We start from the raw sequence: 13,607 nt of genomic DNA on the forward strand, positions 1-13,607 counted from the left end.
TTTTACACATGAACCATTGTCACCTGTAAACATCGCACAAAAACGTCCTAAAGTGCATAATACTACTTTAGCGCCTCCGGTAACCACGTTGAATGGAAAATTTCCAAGAAAATATTCTCGCGGGTAGGCTTAGTAATTAACGTGTGTAGACGTCGGCGTCTCGTTCTAAAGGACTACTTGACACGCGGGCTGTAAGCACGCCGCGCCGTGTATACGTTTAGCGGGATTTAGGTGTTTTATCCACGTACTTAAATCGCAACGTCACGCTGATTAAGTCATAAGCCTTCTAATGCATATTTCAAACTGAATATTAGGTCACGTATTAAAATTTCTTGCACATTTTTGTTTGTTAGTATTCTCGGTTTTAATATGACTGTAGGAAAGTTTAAAATTAATTTAGCTAAAATATTAATATCTGTTAAATCTATTAGCTTGTCATTTATTGATGTATCATGTTGCGTTGAAAATGATTTTCGAAATACTATGATAAACTCGTTGCAGTGTAAAACCTTAAAATATTTTTTCTTTGATACATAATTACAGTTGTTATTGTATATTTCTCGTCAATCTATTTTTACACCATTAATAATGATAATAATATCAGCCCTGTATTATATACTTGCCCACTGCTGAGCACGGGCCGCCTCTACTACTGAGAGGGATTAGGCCTTAGTCCACCACGCTGGCCTAGTGCGGATTGGTAGACTTCATCACACACCTTCGAAATTCCTATAGAGAACTTCTCAGATGTGCAGGTTTCCTCACGATGTTTTCCTTCACCGTTAAAGCGAACGATAAATTCACAAAGAATACACACATGATTTTTTAGAAAAGTCAGAGGTGTGTGCCCTTGGGATTTGAACCTGCGGACATTCGTCTCGGCAGTCCGTTCCACACCCAACTAGGCTATCGCCGCTTTTTTACACCATTACATAACGTAAAAAGAATTATTTGCACAAGACGTTAAATTCCGAAGAATATAATTTACCAAATGGAACGCATCAACATGTCTACGTAGGTATGAACAGATATACACCAGTGAAAATGAACTCCAACAAAAACAAACGCTACATTCCCGGCTCCAGAGCGAGAATTGCATCTAAATAAAAAATAAAAACACTAGACGTTCCTGAGTGTATAAATAACTAGATTTGTGGAGCATCGGGACTCCGAGCGACGCCTGTGTTATGGCGAAGAAATATAGGATAACGACGGGGTCTGTTGCTACACAGCTGACTAATAGAGAGATATTAAATTTGACCAGATTTCCGGGTACTTTGAATTCTTTGTTAAATTCATCCGAGAATGTGAAACACGAATAAATTGGAATGACTATCTGATAGAGGTGTTAACAAATTATAATTAGCATTTCTTGTTTGGTAGAAAAAAAATTATAGAAATTTTAGTAAATATTTGTTCAAATAAATATGCTAAGCTTGTGGATACAAATAATCTAAAAATAGCAAGTGGCATTAATATCATCTTATGAGATGTAAATGTCAGGATTGACATTGATGTCGACATTAAGATAAAGTAAGACATAGTTATATATAGCCGTCGATATAAAACATATTTTTTTCAAACAAATAAAACATCGTGTTCTTCTAGACAAACTGCAAGCTATTAAACATCTATAAGTTTTAGAAATTAAGCAAAAGGAGGACTCCGTATCTTGTAGGAAACGTTTAAAATGTTCTCTACCTTATTAATTAAGCCGTTATGACTTAGGGGAAGACTTAGAAATTATAACTTAATATATAATTTGTGGTTAATAATAAATAATAATAATAATATCAGCCCTGTATTATATACTTGCCCACTGCTGAGCACCGGCCTCCTCTACTACTGAGAGGGATTAGGCCTTAGTCCACCACGCTGGCCTAGTGCGGATTGGTAGACTTCACACACCTCCGAATTTCCTATAAAGAACTTCTTAGATGTGCAGGTTTCCTCACGATGTTTTCCTTCACCGTTGAAGCGAACGATAAATTCACAAAGAATACACACATGATTTTTTAGAAAAGTCAGAGGTGTGTGCCCTTGGGATTTGAACCTGCGGACATTCGTCTTGGCAGTCCGTTCCACACCCAACTAGGCTATCGCCGCTTTTAATTTGTGGTTAACTAGGTACAAATTACATTGGACCCAAAACTGAATAAAATTACCTTCAAAACGATTTCCAAACTTTAAAGAAGCTTTTAAAATGCAATCGGTTGTTTTGTAAAACGGCAGAATGAAACATATTCCCGTGACGAAACATCGTTAGCCGAAATTATCACGAGTGGACAGCAGTCGCGCTCGCATGAGCGTTGCGTGCGTCGCGTCTTAGAACAGTACCTCTGTTGGTGACGCAATTTGTGTATACTCTTCTAAAACAAACTATACTTCGAAAAATGTGAATTGTTTTATACAAAATAATTCGGAATGTATTGACAGTGTTGATTATTTAATAACGCTCAAATTAAAACTCAACTAATGTTTTAAATTTAGATAAGCTATTTTAATTATTTATATTCTCGATTTAGTCATCGCGTTTACCTATCGAATAAAATTAGTTTGTGGACACGAATGATGTGGGGAAGTATTTGTAGGGTACGTGTTGCCAATAGTGTGGGTGTGATCTTTATATAGATATATGTGTAAATAAGTGTCGTGCAATGTAAATATGGTGGCTATGCTCGAAACTGCAGAAAGGACTAACAACGATTACTTTCGGTCGTTCCTTCCAGTAAGTCAATGAACATTTCATACTGAAACATAACGTTCAATCCAAAATGATTCGTGATGTAATTGTGTACGTAATTTGTAAAGTCTTGGCGTCAATCTCGCGTAAAAAAGTCTGTTTATTCTCTACACATAATTTGAATCAGTAAACACTGTTGTTAATTTGAGAATCTTACAAAGTGCACATTGCTTTTATCAATTGCAGCTATGATGTGTTACTTAATTCGTTTACAGTTGTATTGTAATTGTTTTAGGATTCTGATAGAATTTGCACATATTATTACATTGTTTTCATCTGTATGTACTTACAATAGGCATGAAGAAGTGGAGTTTATAACTTTAAATGTAAGGGAAAATCTGTATAATGAATAATCAAATCCTTAAGGTATGTTTTCACTGATCGGAGACAACGTTATTCCTGAGTGTTTTACGTTTTGTATATTGGGCACAAACTTGTTACACTAATAACTAGTGTATGTACAGGCCGGCATGATTGTGTTGACTGCTGAGGGGTAATCTTTTCTCGTCAGTTGACAGTCTATTGGACTCCACTCCACTTACTATCAGGTGTAGGAACGTCATTTTGCTGTGCTGGTACCTATAAAAAAAAGTATGTATATCATACCGGTTTTCTGTTTTTTCTATTTGTAAATACTAGATTCATGTCACATTTCTTAAACTAAAAATTATACGTAATTTCCCATCTACTATAATATTTATAATTAATTTATTTGTGAATATTTTGTTTAATTAAGATTAACATTATCAAAACTATGTCATAATATGCGCCACATTCATTGTATCGCCCTGACCTCATCTGACTTTAGATAATCATTCGTTCTTATATTCCTTAAAAAAATAAAAAAAAACAATGTTCGTTTTTTAAATTTGACACAAAGCCAAACGTACGTCCTTGCGGTACGTCTGCAGACAGCAAGGCGGTTTATTGTTAGTGAATTTATTTAGGAATCGTTTATTGGGTTGAAATATTTAGTCCATTCGGAATTTAAATGTAGTATAATTTAAAAAAAAGTTTGGTAATAAACAAGATGCAATTAATTAGTAATTGTGGGAAATGTTGGATATAGTAAATGATTTCTATAAGTTGTATTCGATACTACTGACTTGTCGTCATCTTAGGTTTTTTAGACGTTCTTCTGTATAGAAATTAGAATCTTATGCAACAATAGATTGTTTGTTTGTGAAATGTAATGCAAGCGTAACTTTATTGTTTAACATGATCAGCTTCAACTTACTTACTAGACACAGCGTCTTAATTTATGTTGGGGCTAAGCGCCGTTTACACGCAACATTAATTGTTGAAGCATGTCGGCGATCTTGGCGAATTGCAACAATGTTGGTGCGTCTGCCAAATGTTTGAACCAGTTTACAATTGTTATCTGATGCGATGGATTCACTTTACATTCTCACTATTTTGATGTCTATATGTTATCGTACGATTTTTTTTTGGTTTGATTTACTCCTTATGGAGAAGGCAAAGGCTCTCAGCCATACAGCCTAGTCTGTCTTTTCTTTTATACGTCTTCTTTATTACAATTGAAAGGCCGGAGCCATGTCTGTAATATTCTTAAATTATGAGACGAAAGTGTTATCGTTCGACTGATGGACGACTATACACACTTACGCTTTTAATCCGTGAAGGAGTAGGCAAAGGTGATTGGCAAATAATGCCCCAGTTTTGGCCGTGTGTATTCCGTCTCATGATGTGATGGGGGCGAGCCTATCACCCCAATATCACTCTGTGCGTCCTGGGATTCCAACTCGAGACTTCGCGGCGGCAGTTGTACCGCGGATGCCGCAGTCACGTTGCAAACGTCTACATATTTGACAAAACGTAATGATCAATCAAATAGTTCAGACATATATAAATTCTTTGTTTATAATTTCTTACCTACGATTAGTTGTACAGATATGAACCATGTTTTGTATTCTTAATGATAATTGGCAAAATATTATTTACTTGTTATGTGCCGCTAATGAGATAAAATCATTAATTTATCGTCATTATTACTACTCAACCATGGAATTTGTTCTCGATATAGCAATAGACTTGTCCTTTATCACATTGTGGGACGGATTAAGTTAGTGAAACATAATTACACTAGTTGACTCTCTGCCTAACCTTCCGGAAATAAAGCCGTTAGTTTATGTATAAGTTAATAGTAAGTAATGTAATTTTACTAGTAAATCTTGTTACCGCCATAATAGAGGTCGCACGCTATATACAAAAAATACACGAATTTGTTGTTCGGACTCCGTTGAAGCGCCCTTAGTTAAATCTATTGAGACTTTATTCTGTACGATAATTATGATCCCACATGCAATTTTACCAAGTAATTTATTACGAGGTGTTTGGTGGAAGAAATCTACAGATGTAATAGAATACGGATGCAATACCTTAAAGTTTGGCGGATTATTAGCGATTCCTTGTATAGAAACTTCGGGGAATCCAGGCTATTTGTCAGAGATTTACCGCATTGAGTGTATGTTAATTATTGATGCATTGTCCCCCATTGTAACATAACATATTCAGTGTACATTTGTGTAGTAAGTTATTTATGACTTCGCTTAGATAGTAATTGCCTGAAATCTGAAATTTGATACTAGAGGCCAAACTTATCAAGCTTATGTCGATACGATTTAAATAATGTATAATCACCAACCAAGAGTGTTGATAGAGTAAATAAATTGATTGCCTTAACTAAGTATTAACATAGTATTTATTAATTTCAGGCAGTCAACTCACCTCCCGTCCCTCACCGGGACGTCTCCGCTGCAGCTGCGTCCGCCTACCGGCCTTACAATGAGGAGTACGCCGCCGTGCCAAGACGCGTCGACAGAGCGGTGCAGCCAGAACCAGACGTCGAACGCACGAAGAAAGAAAAGAAATGGTCCCTCGGCAAACTGTTCAGGAGAAAGAAAAAGGAAGACGAAAGCGTTTCATCTTCAGAAAGCGACGAAGGAGTCAGCACACGGTCACCGAACAAAAAGAAATGGAAAAAAAAGAAGAAGACACCTGCTGTCAACAATTTTGACCACATAGTGATCAGGGACTCTAGACGAGCTCAAAGTTTAGCGAAATCCAAAATTCGCGAAGCCACTGACGATGGGGTATTGTCAGATCCATCGGCAGGCTTCATCAACTACAGAGCTAAGGCTCAAGAAATCTATGGAGCGTCAAAAGAATCTCTCAGTTTGAGAGATGACATTTCCAATAAATCAGGAAAATCTGTTTTAGATACCCCTTCGAGAAAATCAAGGAAAGGACGCTTAAAAGCTCGTGTAGAAGCTCTACGGAATAGCATGAGAGGCGATTCGAGTAGTGACGAAGAATCGCTGAAGTCATCCAATTCATCATCAATAGTACGATTTAGAAGCGACGACTCTCTCATGCGGTCACGTGATAGTTCCTTGAATAAAAGATCGAGGAGCGCCAGGAACGAAAGATATATAAAAAGACTATCTCGCGATGAGGAAAATCAATTAAACAAAGAAGCAGAGTTATTGCAACAAGGTTACACTAAGGCTGAAGTTGAGATGTTAACAAGAACACCGACAAGCCAAAGCAGCGGTTACGGAACATGCAAACGGGACCAAAACAATAAAATTAAACCAGAACACATTTACACTAATGATAACAATACCCGTCGTCCCATGAAATCTGAATCTGTATCATCCTTCCCATCTACTACTCAAAGTTATCCGTCATCTATTAATTTTAACGCCAAAGTTAACAACGAACACATTAACTATTCCATACAATGTCCAGTAAATAACATCAATAGAGAATCACTTTACGCTAATAACAACCGAGAGAGAAGTGTCAGCCATCAGTATGAGAGTCCAGAGAACGTAATGTGCGTTAAATTCCCATTAGGTAATGTTGCCAATGTCAAAAAAGAAGAAAAAGCTCCGCCTGTGCCGCCTCCTAGAGACATGCAGAGGAAGGTAGCTACGCCTTTGTCTATGTACTATGAAAATAACCCTGTAGTGACTGACAGAATGGGCAATAACCAAAATAATCAAAATGTAACATACGGCGTGCCTAATAACGATTTCGATCGAATAATGCGACGGAGTCAAGAAAGATCAGTGAGTCATAGCTTTAATGGATTGCGTAGACCGATCTCGAATTCCGAGGATCATATTGCCGTGCAAAACAACGAATATCCGCATAATTTCCCGTATAGGAACGAGCAACCTCGGAGACCGGCATCCGTTTCCGCAGAACCTAACCATTACGGGCTCTTCATGAACTCACCGTGGCGAAGAGCCGGTGGTCATGCTAATGTCGTTAAACCAGAGGCAGTTCAACTTAAACACGATTACTTATATTACGCTGATCAGAGTCCAAGATCACGGCGGCCCATAAGTATCAAAAACGGTCAAAATCCTTACGAACATCAATATTTAAGTGACTCACAAACATCTCAAAATATTGCTGAAAGCGTATATCGACGACCACGAAACGCATCAGCAGAGTTTTGGAAAAAGATTGATGATGCCGAAAGACAGAGGAGGCAACAACATATTTATGCAAATTCTAGAAGCAGTAGTGACTTCCCTAACTACCCAATTCAAAGAACAACTAGTTCTACTGAACAAAATAAGTTGGGGCAAAATAGTGTAGATATTCAGAACAAAAATAGATCTAGTTTTAGAGCTGCTTCAGTGGATACGACAGATGGTGCCAAAGTATGGAAAGCAACAACAGAATATAAAAGATCTCTTACAGAGGAGTCACCTAAAAGTGATGTGTCACCAACACTTAAGACACATGTAAGACATAAGTCTGATACTTATACTCCTAGTGTAAATCAGTTGCCATCGGATGACGAGAAAAGCTCGGAAAGAAGGAAATCCACAAATCTTGATGATGCTCTCAATGAATTAGAAGCAATATATAACAGCTTGGGTTTAGGCGATGAGGATTTGTTGGACAGAGCTGAACGACGAGAACTGATGACTCCGAAATTCAACGACCATTTCAATGATTGGAATGGAAACGATGACGAAGTACAGTTGCGAAGTCAGCCTACAACTCCATTACGACGAATATCAAGAAGGTCTACATTGCCAGACAAATTACAAGATGATATGGCATTCCGAAGGATGAACTCACTAACTAAAGAAAAACCCAACTTTAAAGAAACTCAAGCACAAATAAGTTACATGTTAGCATCGCCTGTGTATGTGCCGTACGCATCAGATGACGATAAGCGATCTGAGCGCAGCGAACCAGATATAGTGCACGACGATGTAATGTACCGAAATATAACTCAAACTAACAATCGATTAAAAACAATTGATCCTCAGCCTCCATTCGGTATACCAGTGGGACCAGTGTCGCCCGCTCCACAAAGCGACTATTTACATGCAACACCTGAAACCAAAGTGCGATCGCGCTTTATACCTAGAAGATCACCCGACCTTGTATCTGACGATCTGGCATACAGAAGCCTCAGAAAAGACGGTAGACACTCGTCATTATTTAATGGGGATGATTACAATGGTATTATTAATAATAACGGATACAGCGAATTCCCGCTCACTAAAGAATCAGCAGCAAGTCTAAAGAAAAAGAGAGCAGTTAGATCGTTGTCTGCTAACATATTTACAATGATTCAAAAAGAAATTGATGATGCTCTAAATATGAGTAAAATAGCCACATTACAGAAAACCAATAGCAACAGTGATGTTATGAAGAGACTGCGTGACACGTTCGATAAGAATGACAACCAGCCGGAACATTATCCTCGTAACAAGGTAAAACAAAGACATAACACAGTTAGTCTCTTTGTCAATAACATTCACGCACCTACACATCATTTCGCTAAAGACGATTCATTCATTCATTGTGACGATAAGCATCTTGCTAAACCTCCTTCTTGTGATAAGTCGAAAAGCTCATCGCCATCAAACAAATCACCACAGGTTTCTAAACGTTCTTCTAAGGATGAGTTTCAGCAGGTCCTCAGTATGTTAGCGCAGGAAGCAATGGATACCAGTAACAAATTAGGAGTAGCATTGGCCGAACTGGATAAAAACAGAAATAATAATGAGAAAAAATCAGATATTCAGGCGAAAATAACAGATAGTCGATTAAATTTTTTGAATGGGCTGACTAATAAACTACTTGACGTATCAACGCCTGAGGTTAAACACGTTAAAATTCATTCTGAAGTATTTGAAAAAAAAGAGGATAAGATGGCGAACGCTGTAAATAGTGATTCTAAAGCAAAGAAAACTGAAGACAGCCTTCTAGTAATATCTGATCAATTACATAAAGTTGAAGATCAATTAAAGCACAGCTTTGAAAAAGAATTGAATTTTGATGACGAAAGTCTCAAGCTTTCAAATTATATATCTAAAGCAGAAGAGCAGTTAAAAGCGCAAGAATCGACAGCTGTAATACCTGAAACGAAACTAAAGCCTGACATAATACCCTTGAAGGTACAAAATGATTCTATAAATATTGAAAATACTCCAGAAGTGGCTACAATTGATCAAACTCCTAAAATACCAGTGATAAACTCCCTTAATCCATTTTTGAATTCAGATGACAAAATTAAGGAAATCAATGAAATAAATGCTTTCAAAGAACTGAAGGATGGCATATCTGATTTGATCGCTGGCATTACACAAGTTAATGAAAAGCTATTTGCACCCAAACAATCTCAAGTGGATAAAAAATGCGCAGATTCAGTAAGAGTTACTGGTATCACCGAAGCCAGTGAAAAACTTAACCAAGTTTCGCAAAATGTCAGCTTCAAACCTGAAGTTCCTAATAGAGCTTCCGTTAATTTGTCTATTTATGAAAATGATCTAGACTTAAAGAAAGACGCTGATTCTACAGAATACAATTCTTCTGAAGAGCTAGCGACCATATTTAAATTAGACAGTAATACGATATCGCAGAATTTTGATAACCAAATTACTGACAATCACACTGAATCTGAAAATAAAATCCGCGAGGATCTAAGCTCGCCCAAAATGGTCCAGAACATGAACCAACATCTGAGAAGGCTCTCAGTAGATCAAACGGACGATATTCCTAGTCAAAGCAACTCACTGCCAAATAACGTCGTGCCGTGGAGAACTAAGAGGCAAAATAGTTCACAAAAAGAGAACAGAGGTATGTGGCCCGTTGTCATGCACGGTGTTTGGTTTTCACTTTAACCATTTTGCATCCGGCTTTTTGTTTTCATTCCACATGTTCACGTTCCCAATGTATTTTAGTTTGAGTCCGATTTAGCCGCACCGTTTTTGTACTAACTCTGTATGTTTTTTTATCGCATTGATTTTGTTGTTCCTGCAGGCGATAACACGCAGCAAAAGCGCGATTGGCGCGACTCAGGCACGTTGATGTTAGCTTGTACGTATACCCTGATGATCTCCCAACACCTGGCCGACCTGGACTGGCTGATGCTGTTCGGCTTGCTACTGGCAATGATCACCATTATCGCTATGCTAATTATATAACACAATGACTACCGTGATATGATTTATGCATATTGAAATTTGGTTTTACTTTTAATACCCAGTTTTTTATTGCCAGTGTTGTCATATCATTACATTATTTTAATTTTACTGTAAAATTATTTAAAAGTAATTTGTGGAGACTAGAGGATAGTATTTTACATCTTTATGCTGTAACATGAAATTTTGTATGTAAATTTTTAATTGGTTATAATTGAAATGTTTTTAATTTTGATAATACTATCAATATTCCTATTAATAGTTTATAAAATTTATTTGTATCAAACCATCTTCAACAATGATGGATTAATTAAATTTGCTGTATGCAATTCGTCTTATTTTTAAAATGGTAGCTGTGATGTTCATTTTACCTTACCTTAAAAATTAAGTTCTTAGATTTAATGTAATTTTTACATGCAAATATTATGTATTTTATTATTAAAGGTAATTTTTATTATTTCGAACTTCTTTATAATCATGACAACATTTTACGTTGACTATGGTTCCCTGCTCGAAATTACTTGCTATTGATACGAGTTACTTGTAACAATTCGGTACTAGTTACATTTTGTATCAAAAAACTTAATCATTTTTTTTCCATTTTTATACTTATTTATTTATATCGGTGCCAAAATAAACGATCAAAAATAAAAGTTAAAGTTTTCGAATATTTTATTGTTTTGAATGTAACGATGTCTTGAGCATGTTATATGTTTATAAAAGATTTTTGCATGGATTTTGTATTGTTTATTAGCCATATAGTGTTTATGCCTTTAGAATACATTTTATTGATGTTGCTCGCTTAAATATTTTTATTTGTAACTACCCCAAACGGTACAGTTTTATGTTTATTTTATTCGTTGCAATTTAACATAATGTCTGTTTGCATCGCTGGAATGAATATTGTGTGAATAAAAGCTTTTAAAACCCACAATGCCAGTGCGCAGTTTTCCACATAAATGATACTTTGTAAAATTTTGGTTAAATATACGTTTGTAACAGATTACCTATTCATTTAATAGTCTGTAATGTAAATACGTATAAAATTATGATTAAATAATAATTATTATTACAATTTATTGGCTAAGTCTGTTACCATCGACGTGAACATGATATAAGGTAACTCTATTCGTCTAACACAATACGGTGCGCCCTAAAAAAGGTTGCCATCGTATTGTTTTTTATTTGTGCTCGGAGTTATAAATCCAGGGAGATAATGAAAAAGGGTATATGTATGAAATTATTAACTTTTTTACAAATTTCTAAATCCGTTTGAGTCATTTAAACCATTTTTACAAACGTAAACATTACAGATAATACTTAGTTATGCTGATGCAACGAATACACGATTTAATTTTCAATAAATGTCTATAAGTCTGCTTATGATAAGAACCAATCTATACTTTGCATATTGTCCGAAGATGAAAGCGATATTCGTAAGTGATCCAGTGAAATAGCAGTAAATAGATTCAATGAATATTTATTTTGTATACAAAAGTAATTGCATTAAATCTTTTAATAATATGTTTTGTGGCTTTATAAAAAATATTTAAATAGGTCAGAATACCCTGCTTTACAAAAAGGAAACATCTCACATGATTTTTAATTTTAATAATGAAATCCTAACATTTTTAAATGAATTAAAAAATGTCTTAAAAATAAGCTGACCTAAAATGATAAGACTTTTAACTGAATTTTTAAATCAATAAGTTTTATTCTTGTATTAGTATAATTTGTATACTTATGTATAAATATCAAATACTTATGTAAGAACAGTATTCGTTGCATTAGTACAGACAATAATGTACTTCTAGATCTTCTGCTCTACCTAGGTTCTAATTTTCGACAATATATTTCTAGGTGAAACCTAACTGCCACAGTGCTCTAACAACGTGCCCCACGACGACATCGACGTTATATTTATAAGCTAGTTATAATTTTGCCTAAACTATTATATTGTAACCTATACCTATCTTTATTGTAACATTTAAATCTTTATTATGTTCGTAGAGGCTTCCAGTTACGATTCAAAGAGAGCATTATTTATATGAAAAAGTTATGATTCAAAAATAAAATGTTTCAGTTTTACTTGGTGTATTATTTTGTACGTAGGTAAGTAGTTCCTAAAGAATTCGAAGTGCAAGCGATATCTAACAGAATCTAAAGAGAAGATGGCCATTCTATGATAATATAAATAATATCAGCCCATAATACTGTCCTACTGCTGGGCACGGGCTTCCTCTACCGAGAGGAGTTAGGCGTTAATCTACCACGCTGGCCTAGTGTAGAATGTCAGGCTTCACATACCCTCAAAATCTTATAATGAACGTATCAAGTGTACAGCTTTCCTTTTTAAAATTATGTAAAACGCTCTTTTTACAGTAAACATTATATTAGCAAAATAATTACAGAATACAATTTTAAACATTCTTTTGACAACGTCCAGCCAGAGAGAATAATAATAGAATAGACGCCGCGTCACATATCTTCTCTTCTGCCAGCCTGCCCGCGCAACCGAATACTTCCGGAAACGCCCGATGTCATCGGCTAGGATAGCGGCGCGTAACATCGGCCATCCTGCAAAGTGAATACCAAAGGTATTCACAAAAATAAATTTGAGAAAGCAGAACTGAATCGGATACTTATATATTAAACATTTTTACCAGTAAATCACTAACTATTTCTGATCGATTAACTCTTTAATAAACCAATCAAGTCTTGCGTATCCACAATATCCAACAGCTTATCCATTTTGCAATTAACTTTCACGCTATATGTGTATATAATTTATTTTTCGTTAGTACCTAAACCCCGTTTCCTTACTTCATTCCCAGCAACCAAAGACCTTCATTCTATTTATCCAAGTTTACATACAGTTAATGCTGAATTCTAGTAGCAATCATAGAATGCTGAGAACCAAACTTAAGTTTAAAAAAAAAACACCCAGAACAATTAAACCTTTCAAAGCAAAACCTCCAATTAGTAAGACAGCAGCAAATGAAAAGGAATGAGAAGCACAACTAAAGAACTCCATAGAAGTCGCAAAGGAAGTTAACACACAAGATAATATAACACACAATAAGGACTTATCAGCACACGATTCATACATATAAATAAGCATACGCAACATATACCAACTCAATCAAATCAATTAATCAAATGGTTTACGAGTAACACAGCATAAAAGCAAGAAGCGTTAGAAAAGTCATAACTGAAATTAATAAAATATTTAAAACTAACATGCGGAAGATTGCCATGCTTCCAGATTATAAACACAGAAAAATGCATTCAATCGGCCAAAGGCATTAAGAAAAAAGACGGGAAAATACAGACAGCGAAAAGAGATTAGATCCCCAGCATAAAGAATAAAAACGGCATAATAG

The 13,607-nt window shown here is 35.6% G+C and overlaps 1 protein-coding gene across 5 annotated transcripts in view; it reads left to right on the top strand.

The window, feature by feature from the left end:
* LOC115441207 (extracellular matrix-binding protein ebh) overlaps positions 1–12,312 on the top strand; it is a 121,953-nt gene extending 109,641 nt beyond the window's left edge. For 4 of the 5 annotated variants that reach the window (XM_037438834.1, XM_030165896.1, XM_030165895.2 and 1 more), the window contains 2 exons: positions 5,479–9,880; positions 10,064–12,312. In XM_037438834.1, coding sequence (XP_037294731.1) covers positions 5,479–9,880; positions 10,064–10,227 — 4,566 coding nt within the window. In that variant the 3' untranslated portion in view covers positions 10,228–12,312. Of the gene's footprint in view, positions 1–2,270; positions 2,729–5,478; positions 9,881–10,063 lie in introns of those variants that run through there. The other variant, XM_030165894.2, reaches the window with a different exon arrangement.
* Positions 12,313–13,607: the final 1,295 nt, after the last annotated feature.

This window comes from Manduca sexta, chromosome 15, assembly GCF_014839805.1.
Source record: "Manduca sexta isolate Smith_Timp_Sample1 chromosome 15, JHU_Msex_v1.0, whole genome shotgun sequence".
In the NCBI taxonomy this organism is placed as follows: domain Eukaryota; kingdom Metazoa; phylum Arthropoda; class Insecta; order Lepidoptera; family Sphingidae; genus Manduca; species Manduca sexta.